The sequence below is a fragment of the Macrobrachium rosenbergii genome, chromosome 7 (assembly GCF_040412425.1).
Source record: "Macrobrachium rosenbergii isolate ZJJX-2024 chromosome 7, ASM4041242v1, whole genome shotgun sequence".
NCBI lineage: Eukaryota > Metazoa > Arthropoda > Malacostraca > Decapoda > Palaemonidae > Macrobrachium > Macrobrachium rosenbergii.
Window position 1 is genome coordinate 3,192,162 of NC_089747.1, and position 20,251 is coordinate 3,212,412.

Below are 20,251 nucleotides of genomic sequence, written 5' to 3' on the forward strand. Positions count from 1 at the left end.
TTACTTAACATTACAAATGAATTCCCAAATTAAATGAAAAAATCTGAGTCTAAAGATTAACATGAGGGCATCAATGCTACCCTCATCCCCTATAAAATCAGCAAAAGATTTAACTTGTAGGTACTGCTATCCTTTATTAAAATATGTAGGGCAGTGCACCACAATAAGCACAGAATACCAAAGTAAACATTTCAAGAACTCAAGAGAAAGAGCCAACAGCACCTTTCAATCTTCCATGTTCACTGAGGCAACTAATCCTTCTGACCTTCTCCTGAGCCTCCTGGATTTTCCAGTTACCATCCTGAAATCTATTCTGAAGGTTCCACCTTTATGTTTCACTTCTCAAATACAGTGCTCATCATCAGTAGTCCTTAAACACACTTGCTGCAAATATTTAGTTAATGTAATAAAAACTATCTTCAATGCGAGTAGTGGAGAGGAAATATCTGAAAAAGTGGGTGGTAACATTTTCAAAAATGTATATTTCTATCAGCTCCAGCCATCTAAAATATTTATAATACTATGCACTGGTAACTCCTGGCAATGTTCTTGTACTGTACATGAACAGTACTACTTATGTGTACTGGATATGTTGTCATTTTATAAAAATGCTGTACACAAAATTAATACACAATATGCAAATTGAAAGCATAAAACACAAATCAACTACAATTCTGTAAATAATTATAAACGCTTCCAAATGATTCTTAAACTACAGTACATGCAATATATGGCATGAATATATGCATACCACTGCCTTACTTATGTCAACAGCTGGTGTTAGGCACTAGTCTGCATCTACAAAACATAAATTTGTTTTGACAAATTACATTTTCTGCCAATTTTCTGACCACAGGCATAATGCTTAAAGCAGTATGTCTAGGTACACATCACCCAAGGAAAGTGTGATCTCACAAAACTGACTGATATATGAAACTGACTCACATGCTGAACATACATACATAATTTCTATATAAGTTTCTGTGGTGGTAGCAAATGGCTTCATCAAACATTACTACTCAAGCATTACTTGGCATAAGCTTACCATATGAAATGCCTCCTCCAAGTCTCGTCACCAATGCTATAGTCCTTTCTGGCCCTTTGTCCCAGAGACTTCAATTCCAGGTATTTTCTTCTCAGTAACTTAGTTTGCAGTGATGTGGACCACACTTCACATAGTCAAAATTTTCTCTTAAGTTAACAACAACCTATTTACGGGCTGCAGTAAAAGAAGTGACATGACAAAGGAATGATCATGGTAATCCTATCATAAGAGACTGATATACTCTCATGTTCTTTTACAGTGATGATGAAGGAAAGCACATACAGTGTGCTGAAAGGGCTGCATTGCACTGCTTTTCTTCATTTAAAGTGGGCTCTAATGAACCTACAGAGATAATTCAATATATAAAATAAATTTATATTCCATAAATACAAACGTCTTATTTGACTTTTGCTACACTCCCCGGTAGGGTACAGTGTTTGCCAAAAGTGAAGTTATCAGTGGGCAAAGAGGGTTTTGGGTCCTCCTCTCAGGCGAGTCGTCATCTTCGTAGCTTAGTGCCTAGTCAGTGTCACTGCTTTTAGCGTGCATTTTCCAGGTGTTCTTTGTCTCTCATGTCCTCTCAAATGCAGTCCCTCCATCTTAGGCCTTCCTCTCCTCCAACATGCAACTCATCATCTCCCTTACTCATCTGGTGCCCAGATCACCTCAATCTTGACTCTTTGGCCTTCTTTGACATTTCAGTGTCTAGCTGATCCCCTGATGTATTCATTTTTAGTTGTAGAATTGAGCATTATCGTCTGTTTTGATAGCATCATCTACTACTTTGAAGATCTGCTCACAATCCTCTTGCTGACTGACTGTGTCCTGTATTGTATGATTGATAGTCTTCTCAATTTCTGACTGATGGAAAAATGCCCTGCAACTCTCCTTGGTATATTTTGATGCCTATTGCATTGAGAACTTCTAGCATGTCAAATTGAAGAGATAAGAAGAAAGGGCATTGCTAAAACTAATGCCTGCATCATACAATATCCAAGACAACAATGAACATTCATGACACAGTGAATACAGGAACTTCCTTCAGACATGAATACTCACCTGAGAGTACAACTCAAAACCTCTTTCATCCACTGAAGATTCAATTCACGGCTAAAACCGCATCGTACTGGGCAGAAGAGCAAATACTGCAGAACAAGGTTTGTACTTTGAGCACAGCAATATACATCACTTCTAAAAACCCAGCAGTAGCACTAATGTCTCCGAAACTGTTTCTTAAACTTTTCATAATGGAAATCATCTGTGGCTTTTTCTCCGTGAGGTCTTTTCGGTGCTACAGTAGATATTTTCACTCCACCACCCACAACAGGTTCCACTATTTCCTCAATCTTTTCCTTTTTCTTTGCTGGACCAGCATCTTCCAAGTTAACTGAAATTAAAGAAAGTTGCAGTCAAAATTGAAATCAGCATGAACAAAACGTGGAACAAACAGACAGTTTAGCTGTTACTGGAAAAAGTCTGAAATAAGTGTGCTAAACAGAATGGCATAAGAATTCTAAACAATAACTGAGAATTTTTGGCAGAGCAAGAAATACTTCTGAATTTTTTTGACAATCAGTACATACTATACCAAGGCTTTCCATACAATACAATACATTCAATGATCTAGGTAAAATATATTGTAAATGTAATATAAAAATTATATTATAACAAAGGTTAAGTTCTATTGTAAAATCTAAACTAGGTTATGTTAGGTCTGACTACCTTATGCTAGGTTTGCTAAGGTAAGGGAAATCAGTATTATGTAGAACACCTACATAATGTGTTCATTGTTTTATGTTACATACTTTGCTGTGAGATTTTTAGCATTCTATAGAATTCCTAGGTATCCTATGTACTAACTTTATCTTCACACATTGCTCGAACACATAAAAATACACAAGATTAAAAAAAGCCAAATGCATAAATGTATAAAACAGCCCCTCAAAATGAAAACTATCACATATACAGCAAACCAGCATTGTAGACAAGCAAAATGTAGCAGTTTTTCTGACAATCTTTACAAATACCCTCAAAAGTAGAGTGACCACAAACTTATTTTTTTCCTCTAACTGTAAATCCTACAATCCAGTCATTTGTTAACAGCTGATATGACATTCATTACTGTTATTTCATAAAATGCTGGCAGTCTCGAACATGAATAGCCTCCTCCTATGAATATAAATACTAAACAACAAAAACTTTCTACCTAGGATTTGCTTTGGAAAAATTATACAAATGAAATTAACTGAAGTGACCCTGACAAATTCACAAACCTCTTCAGTTTTCTTTCAGAGGCTACACATAAATCAGCGAATGTATAAAGAGAATGCATTGACCAGAAGCAAGTCTCTGCACTGTTGATTAACATATACTCACATCTGTTATGCTGGACAAAATTGACAGCCATATTTTTAGGGACAAACTCCGAAGGGCGCTCCTTCTTCATCATGCTTTCCCTGAGCAGCTTCTGCTTTGCTTCCTCAGTTGCCTCAATGTTGCGGATTTTTGCTTCTAAGCCAAGATCCACTTCTGGGATACCACTCAACATCTGCAACAAGAAGAGAAAAAACGTGAACGTGTTTCACACGCTGAAACCAGACCACCAGACTTTTGCTGATTTGCACAGCTGATAATAATACTCAGCCACAATTTAATTCAGATAAATTATTCTTTCACCTCACCTTGAGTTTCCCCTTTCCTCAGATAAGTCCATTAATTAATTACCCTTTTTTTGCATTATTTATATCACTGTGTATTTTGTATGGTGGTGAGGCATTCAGCTAATTTTTTCCCTACAAATGTCATTCTATAATTGTATGTATTTTCCCTCTATCTTTGGCCTTCAAGATGCCACAATGAAGTTTTAAAGGTAGGCCTAGTAGGCCATGCCACATTTATAAGTACAAAATTGACTGAGATCCTCAACAATTGTGCAGTGTTTAACAGGGCCAGGTATGTCCCTGATCTCACTGTTTTGATCTCCCTATTTACTTTTTCCACTTAAGTACAGGCTCTAGTTACTTATGAAGCAGGGGCCTGTGCAGTGACTGAGAGAATTAATCTACCATACCATGCTGGATACTGGGCATCCAAATTAAATCTGCAGTATCAACAGCATTAAAGTAGAGTAAAAAATATAAAACAAAACTTGAAAATGATCACTCACTTTAACACTTTCCCTAAACACAAAAATGTAAATGATATATAAAGTTCACGACCTGCCATAAAATTATGAGTTTCAAGTTAAAGTAATAAAAAAATAAGTGCGTCTTGGTTAAACTCAAACTTGCCTGGTTGCTTAACATTTCTTCACTTCGTTTTGTGGAAGACTCTCTCAGTATATCTGGAACTGCATGCAATGCAGCCTCCTCAAGTGTTTGATGACGAGGCTGATCGTCCGGGTTTTCTTCTGACGTTAAACCTTTCCGCTTGGCTAAATTTTCTTCAATGTACTTTTGCCTAAAATTATCAGAAAACAGTATGACCATGAGCAAAGTGCAATAGAAAATAAATAATTAAAAGAGGGCAAGAATCAAATGATCAAATGTTAAAGATTACACAAATGAAAATCACAGGAACTACAATGAAATATGAAATCACAGCGAAAGTTTCCAAATTTATCAACAAATAATAATTGCTTGCTACACAAAACAGTGAGCTGACACCATGGGGCTTCTTCTTCTGCGTGACAGACACAAGATTTGGGACAATGAAATAAAGCATACATTAATATATTCATGGGAGTTTTGTGGCTGTGATGAAACAAATCAACACATTAATGCAAAGGGTAATAATCCTGCAATACTACTTGAAAATTAAAAATGTCAACAAGCATGAATATGAAAAGTACAGTACCTGACTTTTTTACTTACATTTCAGCATCTTCATCTCGCCTATTAGTTTCTGCTGAAAAGGAGGTACCAATGCCAGTATCGTATGCGTCATCTCCTTTTTTGGCATTCTTTATCAAGTTTAAATCCAGCATCCCTCCACACTTTAACTTAAATGGATCATCCTGCCAAAATAACAAAAAATATAGAATAGTCTTTATATCCATAAGGCATAAACATTGAAAAACACAAAGCTCTCGTTTTAACTCTTCTACAACATTTTTTACGATGTGCATCAGTCAAATCTTGGGTTACTCATTAGCAAGAATCACAAAAGAAGGTGGAAATGGAATCAATGAGAAAGGCTAAAAAGTGGCCACCACAGATAGGGGCTGAGGGGACACTGATAACACCCTTGAATAATGCCTACAGTACACTATGTGAGGTGTACTGATGGCTCTAATGTCCTAGAGGATCACGCACTAGAGGAATTCCCACTAGAGGAACTTAAATTCATTCTCTAGGGTGAGTACCCAGCCACAATACTTAACTGGGAGATGAAGCTACAGCCCTTTGGCCTTCTTGTCTAATTACAGTAATGCAATAACTTATCATAAGTTTATCAAATGTCCAATGAACAAGAGAAAGGATTACCTTGCAATTAACTGTCCTTTAATGTGTACGTGAATTAATAAATAACATTCATGGACACAAAGCTGACAAAAGTTAACTGCAAACTTATGCTAGCCAGTCTCTCTTAATTTTTTTAAACAATCATTTCCCCCTCACAGGAGATGGCCCACAGGAAAATACAAAAACAATGCTGATTTGTGGGTGAAACCCCCTGAACAGAAAACTTCCAAAACATCAGAACTCCCACAAAGAACGCTCATCACCAGAATGTGTGAAGGGGTTCCCTGCACACACTGCAGCATTCGTCTCTATTAAGGCACTAATTGAAACAGACATTTGTGTTTATGTACGAAAACACATTTAACCTCAATAATCCTGACATCATAAAAAAAGATAATTTTACCGCTACCTACTATTAAGTAATCAACATCTGTTGTTTTACAAGGGATCTGAAGACATTAATTCAAAGGAAGGACAGTGTTATTCATAGTAAGTTCTTCCTAAAGGGTTCTAGAGCTATGTATAATTTATATAATGATTATCATGCAAGAGTACCTTAGCTCATTATAAACTCCAGTTGAAACTTACTGCTGCATTCTCCTTCTTATTAACTTTCTCTCCTACTAAGAGGTCCTCGGCTGTTATTCCTCCATGACGGCGACGGTACTTTCTCAACTCCTTGCTTTCTTCAACTTTAGCCCTGAAAGATAAAATAATCATAATACAGTATCAATTCCTTAAGAAATTTCAGCACATTATTCTACACAATCCATTACTTTTCAAAAATGCTAACTAAGATTTGAAGCTAGGCTAAACTTTTGAAGATATGAAGGCCTGCATAAGTTTCCACATCCATTACTATTGCCTTGAAGGCATCCATCCTATAAGTTCTAAAAAATTGGCTAAAACTGGGTGACAGGTACTTTTAGTGCATAAGCTACACTAGAGCACTTGTGAAAGCTTTTTGTTTTCTGTATTGCGATGATTACCTACCATTATTGTCCAATTAAAACTTCACAAATTCTTATGCAAAAGTACCAGGACGTTTCTCACCTCATAGTTTTAATGACAATTACTTCAGGTTAAAAATGGTTGCTTTGTGTGTGCTTTGCGTGTCAGAAAAGTTGATGGATCTCTTGACTGATACAGTTGATATTACAAAGGATGTAAAATGACTCTATCCTGGCGGTAAGGTAATCCCTTCCACTAAAACATTACTCTTCTCCACGAAAGGTAAGAAGCATGCTCTGTATAAAGTTAAGGGGTAGACGGGGGTGTGCCCTTGGCAGTTGGGAGCCATTGAGCAAGGTTATGGTACTCTGGAGGGTTGATAACGATCTAACTTTGTAACTGTTCTTGCTATCCTGCATAACCATGCATTAGCCTATAAATTTTTGACTGACAACGTTAATTTGCACAAATTATGTACTGTACTGTTTTAACTGAATATACTGTATTGTGATTAATGCATTTAGACTTATTACCTAATGTAATGCACTGGATTTTGGTATTCCCCATATAAAAACCCCAATTTCCTTCTGGGCTCACCAATCATCACTGGATATAGGGATGGGGGCCTAACACAAAAATGGTATGCACTTATAATAACGGTTTGAAATGATTAAACAAAAGCCAACCTATCAGAAAAATATGTGAGCCTGGATCATGTATTTGGCTAGGAACTAAAATACGGAGCTAATGTACACAGAGAGGTCACGTAGTCTGGCCTAGGCTAGGCTATCACTTAACCGAAATACGCATTTCACATGGAATACAACCAGGGAACGGATGTTTCACCCCTCCCCACCCCGGTACACCCCAGTAAGTCGTGACCCCTCCATCTGCATAATACTTACAGTATTACCTGCAAGGTATTTCTAAGCACTATCACCTCAGAAATTGACTTTCCTATGAAGGTGATGTTGTTTATTGTTGGTCAATTATTATTAACCTCACATCTACCCAACATGGTTCGGGACCATTTACCGTCCGCTACAGTTCTATGGTAAATTACAGCTTACTTACAACCAAGTGAAAAAATATTACTTTAAATTCTTGTTCACCAAGTAAAATTCTATAGAAAAACGCCAGTTGCCATAGTCTAGCTCACCGCGGAACTCTGGCTTAGTTTTACCAAGGAAACCACCTTTTACCAAAAGTTCCCCCCATAACACCGCGCATGCACGATAGCATTCCAGGATGGCCAGCATACAAGAACATAATCAGTTCCGAGGTTAATTACTGGTTAATTAGTCAACCAACAAAAAATAAATGATAAATTCTCAATAGGGATAAGCAACAAAAGTAATACCCGATGCGGAGCAACCCCATAATTCTATCCACCTCTAGCTTAAGTACGCTAACGCTTAGCCTAAACCTAATCTAAGCTTGGCTAACGCACTACCTTAGGGTACCTAAACGTGATCTAAGTTTGGCTAACACACTACCTTAGGGTACCTAAACCTAACCTAAGTTTGGCTAACAAACTCCCTTAGGGTACCTAAACCTAATCTAAGTTTGGCTAACACACTCCCTTAGGGTACCTAAACCTAATCAAAGTTTGGCTAACACACTACCTTAGGGTACCTAAACCTAATCTAAGTTTGGCTGACACACTACCTTAGGGTACCTAAACCTAACCTAAGTTTGGCTAACACACTACCTTAGGGTACCTAAACCTAATCTAAGTTTGGCTAACACACTACCTTAGGGTACCTAAACCTAATTTAAGTTTGGCTAACACACTCCCTTAGGGTACCTAAACCTAATCTAAGTTTGGCTAACACACTACCTTAGGGTACCTAAACCTAACCTAAGTTTGGCTAACACACTACCTTAGGGTACCTAAACCTAATCTAAGTTTGGCTAACACACCACCTCAGGGTACCTAAACCTAATCTAAGTTTGGCTAACACACTACCTTAGGGTACCTAAACCTAATCTAAGTTTGGCTAACACACTACCTTAGGGTACCTAAACCTAACCTAAGTTTGGCTAACACACTCCCTTAGGGTACCTAAACCTAATCTACATAAGTTTGGCTAACACACTCCCTTAGGGTACCTAAACCTAATCTAAGTTTGGCTAACACACTCCCTTAGGGTACGTATGGTATGGCCCTACCCTAACCGATGACCAAGGCTAGGTTAGGCTTCGAGGCCTAAAAACCGAAAAAAAAAAATAAGTCTTACATCAGGCTTTCCTCTTCTCCCCCGTTATCATCATTATCCTCATCACTGGTCCTCCGGCGGATATTTTTGCTCTTAACTTTTTTAAATGCAATGCTCATATTTCCGGATGCCCTGAAGGTTTGTGTTAGGGTACGTTTACTTAGAGTAGTAGTGATAGCTGGGACTCAACCTTTGTAACGGCACATTTCACAGGCCTACAGTGTCATAAAAATTCTCAGGCGTAACAAAATGACTGTCCTCATTACTTTTGACTTTTAATTAGAGTAATTTTGTGTCATATCTCACCAGATATATATGGTGCATTCTACTAAATAACCTTTATATGTCTTTTAACGTTTTTTCTGTTTAAAACAGTCAACAGCATATTCTAAGTATGTAAAATTTCTATCAATATAATTCAAGCCTTGTTTCCCCTCTTCCACACCTTTTTCATGTTAGAGAATTTATAAGAAGGATAAGTAATGAAAGGTGGAATAGCTCTCTATTGTACGAATTCACTATTTACTGCATGTTAGCTTTACGTATGCAAAAGGAATGTCAAGGTCGAGCAAGAAATTCCTGAATTTTGGCCTATAGTTGCTGCTAAATTCCTTCTCTTAATAGAGAAAAAAATGCAATGGGTGATCTTAAATTTCATACTCTGCTGCCCAATTGCATATGACCTTCTATAGATATTTGATCTGTGTAACTTCTGTCTTTTCTAAAACTATCTCGTTTATCTATCTACATTTTATCAGTTTCTTTCTTATATTGGGTATAAGTATTAATGAATGCCTCTATTGGCAGGCTTTGTTTCCTCATTTCATATTCTGCAGAACAGTCTCGTAGCATACGGTTATATGTATAGTCGCATACCATAATATAGAAGAACATTACCAAGTTCTGTTGCGTTTATATATATAAAGAGAGAGAGAGAGAGAGAGAGGAGAGAGAGAGAGAGAGAGAGAGAGAGAGAGAGAGAGAGAGAGAGAGAGAGAGAGAGAGAGAGAGAACGCAATTGTAATTGAAATATAACTGCAAGATTAATAAATCATACTGATATTTTAATAAACAAAAATAAACAAAAAGTTACCGTGATTATAATTTAACTAACAAAATTCAATTTGAGCAAATTACAACACTCTCTTTACTATCCCTACATAGGTTTTTTTCTCCAGCAACCATTAAATAATCCATGTCAGAAAAGTCGAGCATATGATTATTTCGCGTCCCTGAAAATACCAAATTCATCATAAACTCAAATAAAGTGCAAAATAAAGCTGAAAAGTGAAAAATAAACCGAGATAAACGCGAGAAAATACGACGCAACAAGAAAGAGACCTGGACTCCTACGCGAAAGAAGACGAAGAAGAAGATAAACAAGGATATAATGTCAATGTTGTCATACGATGGAGCTCGTATACCATGAAAAGGTGAGCGAATTTGACATAAATAATTACTTTTATGAAGTAGATTATAATTAGAGGTAATATACCGTCTTCCGTCACTTGAATTCAGGCAAGAATGGAAAGCTTAGGCCTGTATCCATGAAATGGTAATTGCTAATTGAGCAGGAGGAAAGTAGGCCTATTTAGGCCCAGGCCCTTTTGCCCACGTCCACGGGAGGCTATTCGAACTTGGGCCGGGCTTAAAATAACCAAATATACAAATTAATTAGTTAGGAATAGAAGAATTGTTCTCATTATGGATTATTCCGTTCAGTTGTCATACCAGGGTAGGCCTATTTTAATTGGGACGTGGGCCTGCCCTAACCCCGGGTACCTTATCGTAGACGAGACATTTGTTATACTTTACCTTTATATTTTATTTTTTTGCCAAAATATGACAGTAAAGTATAATAAACTTTATCCAGTGTTTTACTTTGTATTTCATGCTTATTTTTGGTGCAAAACTATTTTCCTATTTCTGTATATAGGCCTGTAACCTAGGCCTATTGAGGGACCCAAATTGGAAATTGGGTTTTAACATGGGGAAAACAGACATAGGTTAATTGTACAAAGACGAAATTTTTGAAATGCCTAAAACCCTAAGGTGAGCAGTTGAAAAAATAGGCGTAGTAGGTGTAACGTATGTCTGTAATAATTATAAATTATAAAGCATATTATAAATAAAAAAAATTTCCTAAATCCAATTACACAGTTGCATCTTCCCTAACCTAACCTAACCTAACCTACAGTGCAGGTTTCTTACCTGAGTGGAGTGTTCCCCCCCCCTCCATAATGTAGCACCACAAGTCATAGAGGAAAATATTGGGTGCATCATAACCTTAGGCTACCTTCTATAACCTAGGCTAATATGGACACCAGGCCCGTACTTTGCCAGAGTTCGGGACAGTTAGGCCATATTATTTTCGGCTGTGAACCTGTTAGGCCGTCACAACTTTAGGCATATGAAGTTTAGGTCATAAACTCTTTGGGATATATAACATGTTTAGTACTAGCCCCTCGGGGATCAAATTATTATAGTATATACACCCATTTCGGCCGTTTGCCAGTTTGGATGTTACGACCTAAGTGACTTACATCTGAAACAACCAGGCCCTTACTTTGCCAGAGGCGAGATTTCCCCCTCACCTGTTGTAGAGTGCCTTTTAGTAAAAATGTGAAATACGAAATTTGTCTCAAACTAAACTACGCACAGGGCCTGACCAGCAAGTGGGAACCCTTTTGCTCCCCGTGAGCTTTGCATGCTGCATATTCCTTATATTAAGGTAGGGAGGTACTTGATCTTAATCCCTGTACAGTAATTCAGTTCAGGTACAAGAGGGTGTTATCATTATCAGTGGAAGAGATTGTGGCACCACCCAATAGATAACAAGTTGTTTTGAGTTCGATTTTGCATTTGAAATGAAAAAAGTTATTGCCATTGGTAAATCTTTAACATATAACTCAGCCATTATTAGTCAGAATAGGGTGGAAATTTGTTTATGACTCCCATCCACTGCACTGATTGCTTCTTTACAGTATTTAATCTTGTACAGATGCACCATACTCAAACAAAAACTTCATAATTCTTGCTTACATTTTCTATAACAGTATGTGCTACTCCTTTCTGAAGATTATCCCTTATAATAAGCAAAAGGTTGAGATTCAGCTGTATTGCCTTAAAACATTTTTATCTGTGAAACATAAAACTGGGAAAATATTTTTATCCTGACTTGTGCAAGCCGTAATTATAAACATGGTGCATGGTGTACAAATATCTGACCTGTGAATAGTTGCAACTTAGAATGAGAATTATAATCAGATGCTAAGTCTCAGAAAACTCCAACTGAATTTTTTTATTCAGCATTTCATGTCATTATTTTTTCTCTTTGTTAAAAGTGAAGTTGTGTTATTTTTTAAAACCATAAATCTAATTCCTTGACTGTAATACATATATTTTTATTATTAAAGAAGATCTTTGAGTAAATATAGTAAATTATGGATTTATTTTGCTCAAGTACAAATGTTTAGAAATCTCCAAGTAAACTTTCTTCTATTTCAGCAAGATGGGTTATTATGTGGGCAACACTGTCTCAATAACCTTTTACAAGGACAGTATTTCACAGCTGTTGACCTAGCAGACATTGCACAGCAAATGGATCAGGCCGAACAGCAGCATATGGCTGAACTAGGAATGCACACTGATGATTTTAGGAGATTCATGGAGGTAAGTCTTCTCAAAAGCTTCTTGTAATTCATTTAATTAATAGTGTTTTTCTGCAGTTACTGTAATGTGTAATATTATTTACGTATTTCCAGTCTTCCATTGTTAGAGATAGGGTGATAGCAGACCCTTCCAAAATTGCCTAAACTAGAATAGATATCTGATTGAAGATAAGCTACAATGGAGGTAAAGGAGGCATCTGCTTCAGTCAATATAGTTCCTTTCTTACTTTTTAGTTTTACATGAGTTTCTGTTACTTCGGAGGTTTGGATGCATATAGTACATTCAGTTTCTCCTTCATGCTCACTCACTTTCTGTGCAAGAATACGTAAAAGTTGTAGGATTATGTTAATTTTTATACTACGAGTTATTAAATTATTGTGTTTAAAAGAGTAATATATTACATCCTTCTCTTTCAGCAACCGTCTGTAAACATGGATGACAGCGGAATGTTCAGCATTCAGGTCCTTACCTCAGCCCTCCGTGTGTGGGATTTAACCTTAATACCTTTTGCTTCATCACATGCATTGGCAAAAGCTGCTCGCGGCAATCCTACGTAAGCTGCTCTGGTACTTCGCATTGTTTGGAATAAAGGCTGCTGGTCTTTATTGTTACTATTTATTTTTTTTAAATTTAAGTAGTTCTTTCTTTTTAGAATATACCATGGAATAACATCTTTTTCATTTAAATCAAATGAATTATGAGCCATCATAGAAGCCCTTACACCTGTTTTAAGGCATATGGTTTTCTTGGAACCATATGCCTTATAATGGATGAGTTCTTGTCTGTTAATGTGTCGTTACAGAGTGCAAATCATTGCTGTACAAATTTCCAGTGTTGGTCATCATAGGCTATACCAGTTCTGGAAACTTAAATCAACTTGTATTTCATAGTTACCTAGAACATGAGGTAACAGTGTGAAAGGGCACTCCTCTCACTCATTACACCATCACTTTTCCCCTGGTTTTTCTAGAGGGCACCTATTTTGTAGTTTCTTGTTTTAGTATTGCCTTTTTCATCAAATGTTTTCTGCATTTGTTCATGATATATTAAACAAATCCTGTAAACTTTACTGTTTTACTAGTTGTTTAAAGGGTTTTCATCAGAGTTATGTAATTTTAAGTCTCCTTGTTTCCTTTTGTTCTTGACATAAGTAGATGATGTTGGTATCCTTGGTTACTGGCAAGCCACCACTTGTCTGAGATTGAGGTTGTCTTCCCTCCAACATTATTTGTGCTTCCTGTTTGACTGCTCAGGTACATTCAGCAGACACCATTGATACTTTTATCACCTTTAGTATAGAGGTGGCTTTTATAAAGCCTGATCAACCAGCACCAAAATTAGCATGTCATGATAGTTTCCATACTTACCTACTCAAACTGACTTAGAGGTCACCAAGTAGGCTTAGAAAAAGGAGTGACAGCAACTACAGTTATCCAGTGATTTCAGGCAGATAATTGTGTTCTTCATCATTGTCTTCAAAGGGTCACTCTTTACCAGTCTTATAGATGGCATGTCACATTGTTAGGTACTGCTAGCAGAAATGTATATCTAAACAGTTTTCCTTCCTTGTTATTGATGCTGAGGTTTACAAGGTATGACCTTTATTGCTGACATGTGGAGGTATGCTTCGTAAGTTGATAACCTTTTAGGTTTGTTATATGTGAATGCCCATACATTCTTATAGCGTGGAATTTTTGCTTTATCTTAGCTCAGGCTTGTCACTCCAGGATGTAAAATTTTTAGACTAGATAGCTATGTCACTATGTCACATTTTCAGTCCTTTGTAGAAGGGGTTCTCGTGATTCTTTCATAGATGACAGGAAATACTGGAATGAGATGAAGCTAGAGGAATTGAACAAGTAGATGAAAGATACCAGAGAGAATGGATGAAAAGTAAAAAGGCTGAAAACAATTCAACTGGAAATTAAAAAAAAGAATGCTCCGAACTTTTAGTGTTACGTGCATAAGTTGCCCTCTTTGAATCACGCATTGTGGGGGCAAATGCCATTTGGCAACATACTTTGTCACTGATGTTTTAGGGTTACTTAAATCCTTCTTGGTTTATAGTAGTCTCCTTGATTTTGTCATGTTTACTTTCTCTTTTGCTATCATTGGAATTTCAGAAATTATCCAAGATAAATTTGGTTGTGATCACTGCTGTCTTACCCCACTTTGTCATATGTAAAAAATTGAACTGTCATTGGAAGTGCTTCTAGCATATAGATTTAATTGTGGTATATTTTATTGAGTTGAAAATTGGATTCTGTTGTAATTATTTCTAAAAGATTTTCAACATGTTTTTGACTGAGTATGACAGGGTTATTGAGGAATTTCTGCTTTGCAAGTCTCAGGGCTCATCCATGGACAAACTGTATTGCATCTAGATTCCTTCCACTAATTAGTAAAAAATATGGTAGTGTACATCATTACTTTAGTCTGTTTGCCATTAATTACCATTCATTTGTCCTGGAGGCCAAACTGTGATTAAGTACCGTAATTGGTTCTGAGTGGTTTCATATTGGTAAATAGGTTTTTATCTATTATGTGGTAACATAAAAAGATTTTAATATTTTTATTAAAACTACTTTTTATTCATTTCTTCCAGAGATCAGCAAGCTTATGTGTGCAACTTCAAAGAACACTGGTTTACAGTCAGAAAGCTTGGATACCAGTGGTTCAACTTGAATAGCCTGCTCTCCTTTCCAGAGTTAATATCAGACACGTATTTATCTCTGTTTCTGACGCAGTTACAGCATGAAGGTGCGGTATTATTTCATCTTTTAGTATTCTTAGAGTTGCAAGCTACCAGGGAATGTTTTTAAAATTACCTCGGCCACAAGTGCTGCAGTGTTTTGTATTGAAACTTTTTAAGGTTTTTTATCATGTGAGCCTGTAGTTATGTTCCTCTAAATCTGTATACCAAATGCATTTTAACATTTACAGCACTCATGAATCATTTGTTATTTAAGTAAATATATACTGTATGTAGGAAGATACTCCATATGTGAGAAGCATAGTGTTTGTATCCCCTGTAGGAATACATTTTTAATTGTTCTTAGAAAATTTTGTGCTCATGAATTTTGATATCCAACAGGCTACTCCATATTCCTAGTAGAGGGTAGATTGCCCGAGTCAGAAGCAGACCAGACCCTGCGGATACAACCGGCTGTTCAGACGGTCAAACCAAAGCTCCTTCCAGAGGTAGACATAAATATCGTAGATATTTCGATAGTAAAAAGAATGTGAATGAAGCTGCCAGATTTTAAAATGATTTAATTCCAAACCATTTTACGATTGTTACAAAAGCTGTTTATTTTGCTGTAAAAGTGTTAGTGCAGATACGTCTAAAAACTCAACCTACAGCCTGTGTCTTTCTTCAGGACGTAGACTTGTAAAATATATTGTCTATTTATGTAGCATGAAAACTCTTAAGAATGTGGAAAAGACGTTAACCATGATATTTATTACTGTATTGTCTTTTGACAGCTGGCTGAGGAGGCAAAGAGTAATCAGGAAGAAAAAGATCTCAAAGCTGCCCTGGCTAATAGTCTAGCTAACGTTGCCGCTTCGTCACGCCACCAAGCACCTGATGGCGATGATTTAGCAGCAGCAATTAACTTGTCATTGCAGTATTCAGATTCGCCGGATAAACCTGGTAAGTCTTATTTTAAATTGATCATTAAGATCTCAGTACATTGAGAGTTTAGCAGTGTTGTTAGGGGCAAAAGAGGGAATTGCATTTTGCACATTATTGATCTTGTCTGGTTTCTAAGAAAAGATCATTAAAATTTTATGTGTTCTGTGATTCCAGCTGTATCAGTTGGGGACTCAGCTAATTTTTTGTTATATGTATGTGAACAGACTATGCAGATTGGTGCTGTTAGTGGATATCTGCTATTTGTCTTTTTCCAGATACATATCTTATTCAAAAGAAGTAAATTAACTTAGAAAAATTGCATCTAAATAGCTAAAAGATTGCTTTTATTGAAAATCAGTGTAGCAGCCGCAGCATTTACTTGAACTTCTCAGTTAGTAACTTGGATAGATATAATTTTCTAGCTTAAATGATTTGTACTCAGATTTTTTTGAAATTTCCTTCTCTGAAGCACTAACTGTGCTGGTCATATTTCATATGTGAACTCACGGTCAAGGGGAAAGTTACAAAGAAAACAAGATGTGGAAATTAGCAGTTACTGTACACACTTTTATGACAACCTCGGGCTACTGGCTTATGGTTGTAAGTTATGAATCGTGCTTGAAAATAACTTGTTATATTTTGTTAGTTTCAAATGAACACCATACTCTTTGGACGCTTGATAGTTTCAAATGAACACCATACTCTTTAGAAGCTTGAATCTTAAGTGACTGGCACCTGTAGGCTTGTTCCATATGAATAGGGGTTTATCTTCTGAATAATGATAATTGAGTGAATATCTTTATTTAAATTGTTTAGCTAGTGTATATAATTTGCTTTGACCTTTTGCAGTCTTGCTTAGTTTATCTTGCACTTCAGATTAAATTCTTTTAGGCATTGTATTGTCACTGTTGTGAGTACTTTTATTAACAGTTTCTCCTAGTGGCATATATTCATTAAAGCAACACTGTCGTCAGATTAATCCAAAGTACACATTTACAGGGGACAGTGAAGAAAGTGACCTGCAGAGAGCTATTCAGTTAAGTATGTCCAGTGAAGGACACAACTCCGGAGGTCCCAGCACGTCAAAAGAGGAGCTGAGTGAAGATGATCAGCTCCAAGCTGCCCTCAGAATGAGCCTTGATCAGAAAACTCCAGAGGAAGAGGGTAAGATGGTTATGATGTTGTGCTTTGTACATTTTTAATTGGTTGTAATTGTCTTTGGTATTGTTGCATATTTTATACACTGTAGTATTCATCGAAGAACAATTTGAATTCTTTAGAACGTTAATTCTTCTTTAGAACGTTAATCTAATGTCAAAAAAATGAAAAAACTGTTTCATAATCCTTGTAATTTAACATTCTTGATTCCTTTTCAGCGCCTAGTCCTGACAAGGAGCCAGACCTTCAAGAAATACGAGAAAAACGCTTGGCTTTCCTGTCAAAGAAGTCCCCTTGACCTCTAGATTTGATAAGGTTAAATGCTTTAAAGCAAGATTGTGATATATATAATATATTGATTTCAGTAACTGCCACAAAAGTGTCCTTTCAAATAGCATTATTTGTATTTTCATTTGAATCTTATTCACATCATCACAGAAATTAAGGTAATTTGTATGTTTAGTTTTTTCAGTTGTCTTTCAGAGATAATTTTTCTTGTAACAGAGATGTTGTTGTATGTCTTTTTCAACACAGTATAGTCATCTTTATACTTAGCAAGTCGTGGTTTTATAAGTGCCTTCTTTGATGTTGCATAATACTAAAGCCAGTAACTTCAGGAAAACCAGACTTATTAGATAGTGATAGATAAATACCATCTTTTCCCGTAGAGAAGAAACCTTTCTTAAGCAAAACCCTTCAGGTTATTGCTTGATTTTATACTATCAGCACCTGTATTGTTTCTGCTTGATTGCCTGCACATATCTTTTCATGCCTGTATGAAGTATGTTCCAGTAGTAATAGAAAATGTTAAGTTACAAATCTTCGTACTGGTGGAGAAATAAACAATGCAGAATTGACAGGGCTATAGTGGATACCAGCAACTCTAGAGTGAGGGTGAGCTACTGAACAGAGTGAATCACTGTGGGCTATACTTAACTTGTGACTCGAGCAATTTCCATGAGCTGTTTGTTTGAATAACATTGGTTGAGTTTCATTGAATATACTGTGCCCTTTTTGCATAGGTTTGTAAAAGATAAACATTTTGCCCGTTTTCATCATGCTGTATTTATTCAGATACCATGTGAGTGGTTGTAATTTTCAGGCACAGATCCCTTCTAACTCAGTCGAGTACGTCAGTCATAAATGGTTTTATGTCTCCTCTTCCTTCTTTGCAGTTAGACATGATCTGAGTTCTCTCTGTACTTCACTGTCTTGAAACGTTCCACTTGAAACCCCATCTGGTAAACATCCACATCTAGGCCATTTCATCCTTTGTAGCTTTCTCCATTTCTCAGGAATTTATGTTTGATAGACCCAGGCATTTATCTCAGTTTCCTCCAATACACTTACCATTGTCTTCACTCTAGGACGTGTGTTAAGGTACTTTGGTTGTTTTACTGTATCCATTACAGTCGGTATCTCGTATGTTGTAATTTTCATATAAATAATTATTAATTCTTTGATTTTTGATTTTTTGTAGTACTCTATTACAAATGCTGTAATATCTTTTGTACTTCACGAATGTATCATCCTTTCCCAGTCTGTTAGCCTTTCATTTTGTTTACTTTGTCTTCAGTTTTTTGTATCATGTAAACAAATGATAATTCCATGGTTATTTGTAATACTGTCTCTCCAGCCTAAATTGACATGCATGTGTTACTTGATATATCAGGGTTTTTCTCTGTTTTGGTTCAAAGTACATCTCCAGAAGTTAATGGAAAGGTGTGTGAGAGGTAAGTTTTCTATTGACTCTGATGATCTTTGTACTGTAGTAAGTACTGTATTAGAAGAGGAACTTTATAATAAGTATTATGAGCAGAAGTAATGTTTTGGAAACTTGTTTCAAGTATATTAGTACAGGTACTTGATAAATCAAACTATGTTGGGTTGTAGCTTGCCTGTCTTGGTCCAAAATAGTAACTATTCTCTCTCAAGGGTACATGATGAGAAAGTTGTTCCTAAATTTAGCGGTTTAAAAATTTATTGAAGATTTTGGTCGTCGGGAAATATCATCTCTTGGCCATTACTTGTTTCTTGGGGGTAAGCCAGCCCAACTCAGTGCCGGTCCTAAGCAAGGATAAATGAGGAAGGTGGGGTCGGGAATGGCATCCTCCCGAAAAACATCTGCCAAAACCAATTATGAAATGAGCCATTCAGGGATAGAGACTGCTGGAGCAGGCAGGAATCATCTGATCTCCAAATGTTGAAGCAAGGAACAAATACATTCCTGCTTTCTGCTGATGTCTTGTGTGTTCTTATTTATACATATATTACTTTTTCCTATGGCCTTTCTCTCTCTGCAGGCTGGTTGCCGTTTAGAGCCCTCTTATATTTATAGTCTATTAGAGCCCTCTTATATTTATAGTTCATTGACTCTGTACATATGGGTTTTCAGCTGAAGATTTGAAGAAAGAAATCAGTTGCCAGCGGTGTCCCTTAATTTATGGGTTACCTACCTCTCACTCAGCGCAATGGTATTCCACAGATAATTCTGTCACTTTTTGCAAAGTATGATTTTGTTGCAGTGGTGGAAAATAACACACACAATATATTGGATGACTTAGTCGAGAAACAGTGTGATTACAGATGTAAAGAAAATTGCATTTTGATATTAAACTTGCATTTTGTTATTATGTAGGCAGTTGTAGTATTCTTTCAAGAGGCTTGTATAGTTGAAGAAGAATTCTTTTTTATATTATTCAGTACCATGATGTTCTGATGTTTATGTCTGTTTCTGAAAGAACAGATTTTAGGAAGGTTACAGGTCAAAATTTGTCACAAAATTACCCGACAGAAGCTTAAATACAATATTTTGTATTTACTAGTTTTATGTAGCTGCTGCACTTTTGAGTTGTGTTTAACATTATCTTTTGTATTATGGATTTAACATAGGTAAATGAGTTTTCTGTATTGGATAAATCTAAACAGTGGAGGTACAAGTATGCAATCTCTTACTTGAAAATAGGAAGTCTCAACCTAAAGTTTTTTCACTAATGTATGCACAATAAATCTCTGTATGTTTAGTGAATGTTTTACTTAGAAATAAAAGTTAAGCTAGTAATTTTTTTTATTTACGGTTATCCCACTTCGTATACCAAAGTGTAAT

General features: G+C 36.3%; 2 protein-coding genes across 4 annotated transcripts; one reads left to right on the top strand and one right to left on the bottom strand.

Annotated features, from left to right (window-relative positions):
- Positions 1-462: 462 nt before the first annotated feature.
- On the bottom strand, positions 463-8,860 carry LOC136840014 (splicing factor C9orf78 homolog). Of its 2 annotated transcripts, XR_010853497.1 has the most exons (7): positions 8,700-8,858; positions 6,097-6,208; positions 4,918-5,060; positions 4,336-4,504; positions 3,422-3,593; positions 1,975-2,432; positions 463-1,922 (listed from the first exon to the last, which is right to left on the bottom strand). XR_010853497.1 is itself a non-coding variant. In XM_067106297.1 (6 exons), the coding sequence occupies exons 1-6, from the start codon at positions 8,795-8,797 to the stop codon at positions 2,257-2,259; spliced, it is 870 nt and encodes a 289-aa protein (XP_066962398.1). In that variant the 5' UTR covers positions 8,798-8,860; the 3' UTR covers positions 463-2,256. The 2 variants fall into 2 exon arrangements, 1 of the variants encoding a protein (XP_066962398.1); XM_067106297.1 differs by having other exon boundaries at positions 463-2,432; positions 8,700-8,860.
- A 1,111-nt stretch (positions 8,861-9,971) lies between these two features.
- LOC136840015 (ataxin-3-like) lies at positions 9,972-20,206 on the top strand. 2 transcript variants are annotated; one of them, XR_010853498.1, is made up of 9 exons: positions 9,972-10,111; positions 12,186-12,350; positions 12,767-12,903; positions 14,956-15,110; positions 15,445-15,551; positions 15,837-16,005; positions 16,987-17,151; positions 17,364-19,430; positions 19,511-20,206. XR_010853498.1 is itself a non-coding variant. In XM_067106298.1 (8 exons), exons 1-8 carry the CDS (start codon positions 10,088-10,090, stop codon positions 17,441-17,443), a joined length of 1,002 nt encoding a protein of 333 aa, XP_066962399.1. In that variant the 5' UTR covers positions 9,972-10,087; the 3' UTR covers positions 17,444-20,206. The 2 variants fall into 2 exon arrangements, 1 of the variants encoding a protein (XP_066962399.1); XM_067106298.1 differs by having other exon boundaries at positions 17,364-20,206.
- Positions 20,207-20,251: the final 45 nt, after the last annotated feature.

What these genes read in the sequence shown, in the direction of transcription:
- LOC136840015 (XM_067106298.1), top strand. Translation starts at nt 10,088, where the DNA reads ATGGAGCTCGTATACCATGAAAAG. An exon ending in AGATTCGCCGGATAAACCTG is followed by an intron (nt 16,006 to 16,986) that starts GTAAGTCTTATT and finishes ACACATTTACAG; the next exon opens with GGGACAGTGAAGAAAGTGAC. An exon ending in GAAAACTCCAGAGGAAGAGG is followed by an intron (nt 17,152 to 17,363) that starts GTAAGATGGTTA and finishes ATTCCTTTTCAG; the next exon opens with CGCCTAGTCCTGACAAGGAG.
- LOC136840014 (XM_067106297.1), bottom strand. Translation starts at nt 8,797, where the DNA reads ATGAGCATTGCATTTAAAAAAGTTAAGAGCAAAAATATCCGCCGGAGG. An exon ending in ATAAGAAGGAGAATGCAGCA is followed by an intron (nt 5,061 to 6,096) that starts GTAAGTTTCAAC and finishes TTATTTTGGCAG; the next exon opens with GATGATCCATTTAAGTTAAA. An exon ending in AAGAAATGTTAAGCAACCAG is followed by an intron (nt 3,594 to 4,335) that starts GCAAGTTTGAGT and finishes TTCTTGTTGCAG; the next exon opens with ATGTTGAGTGGTATCCCAGA.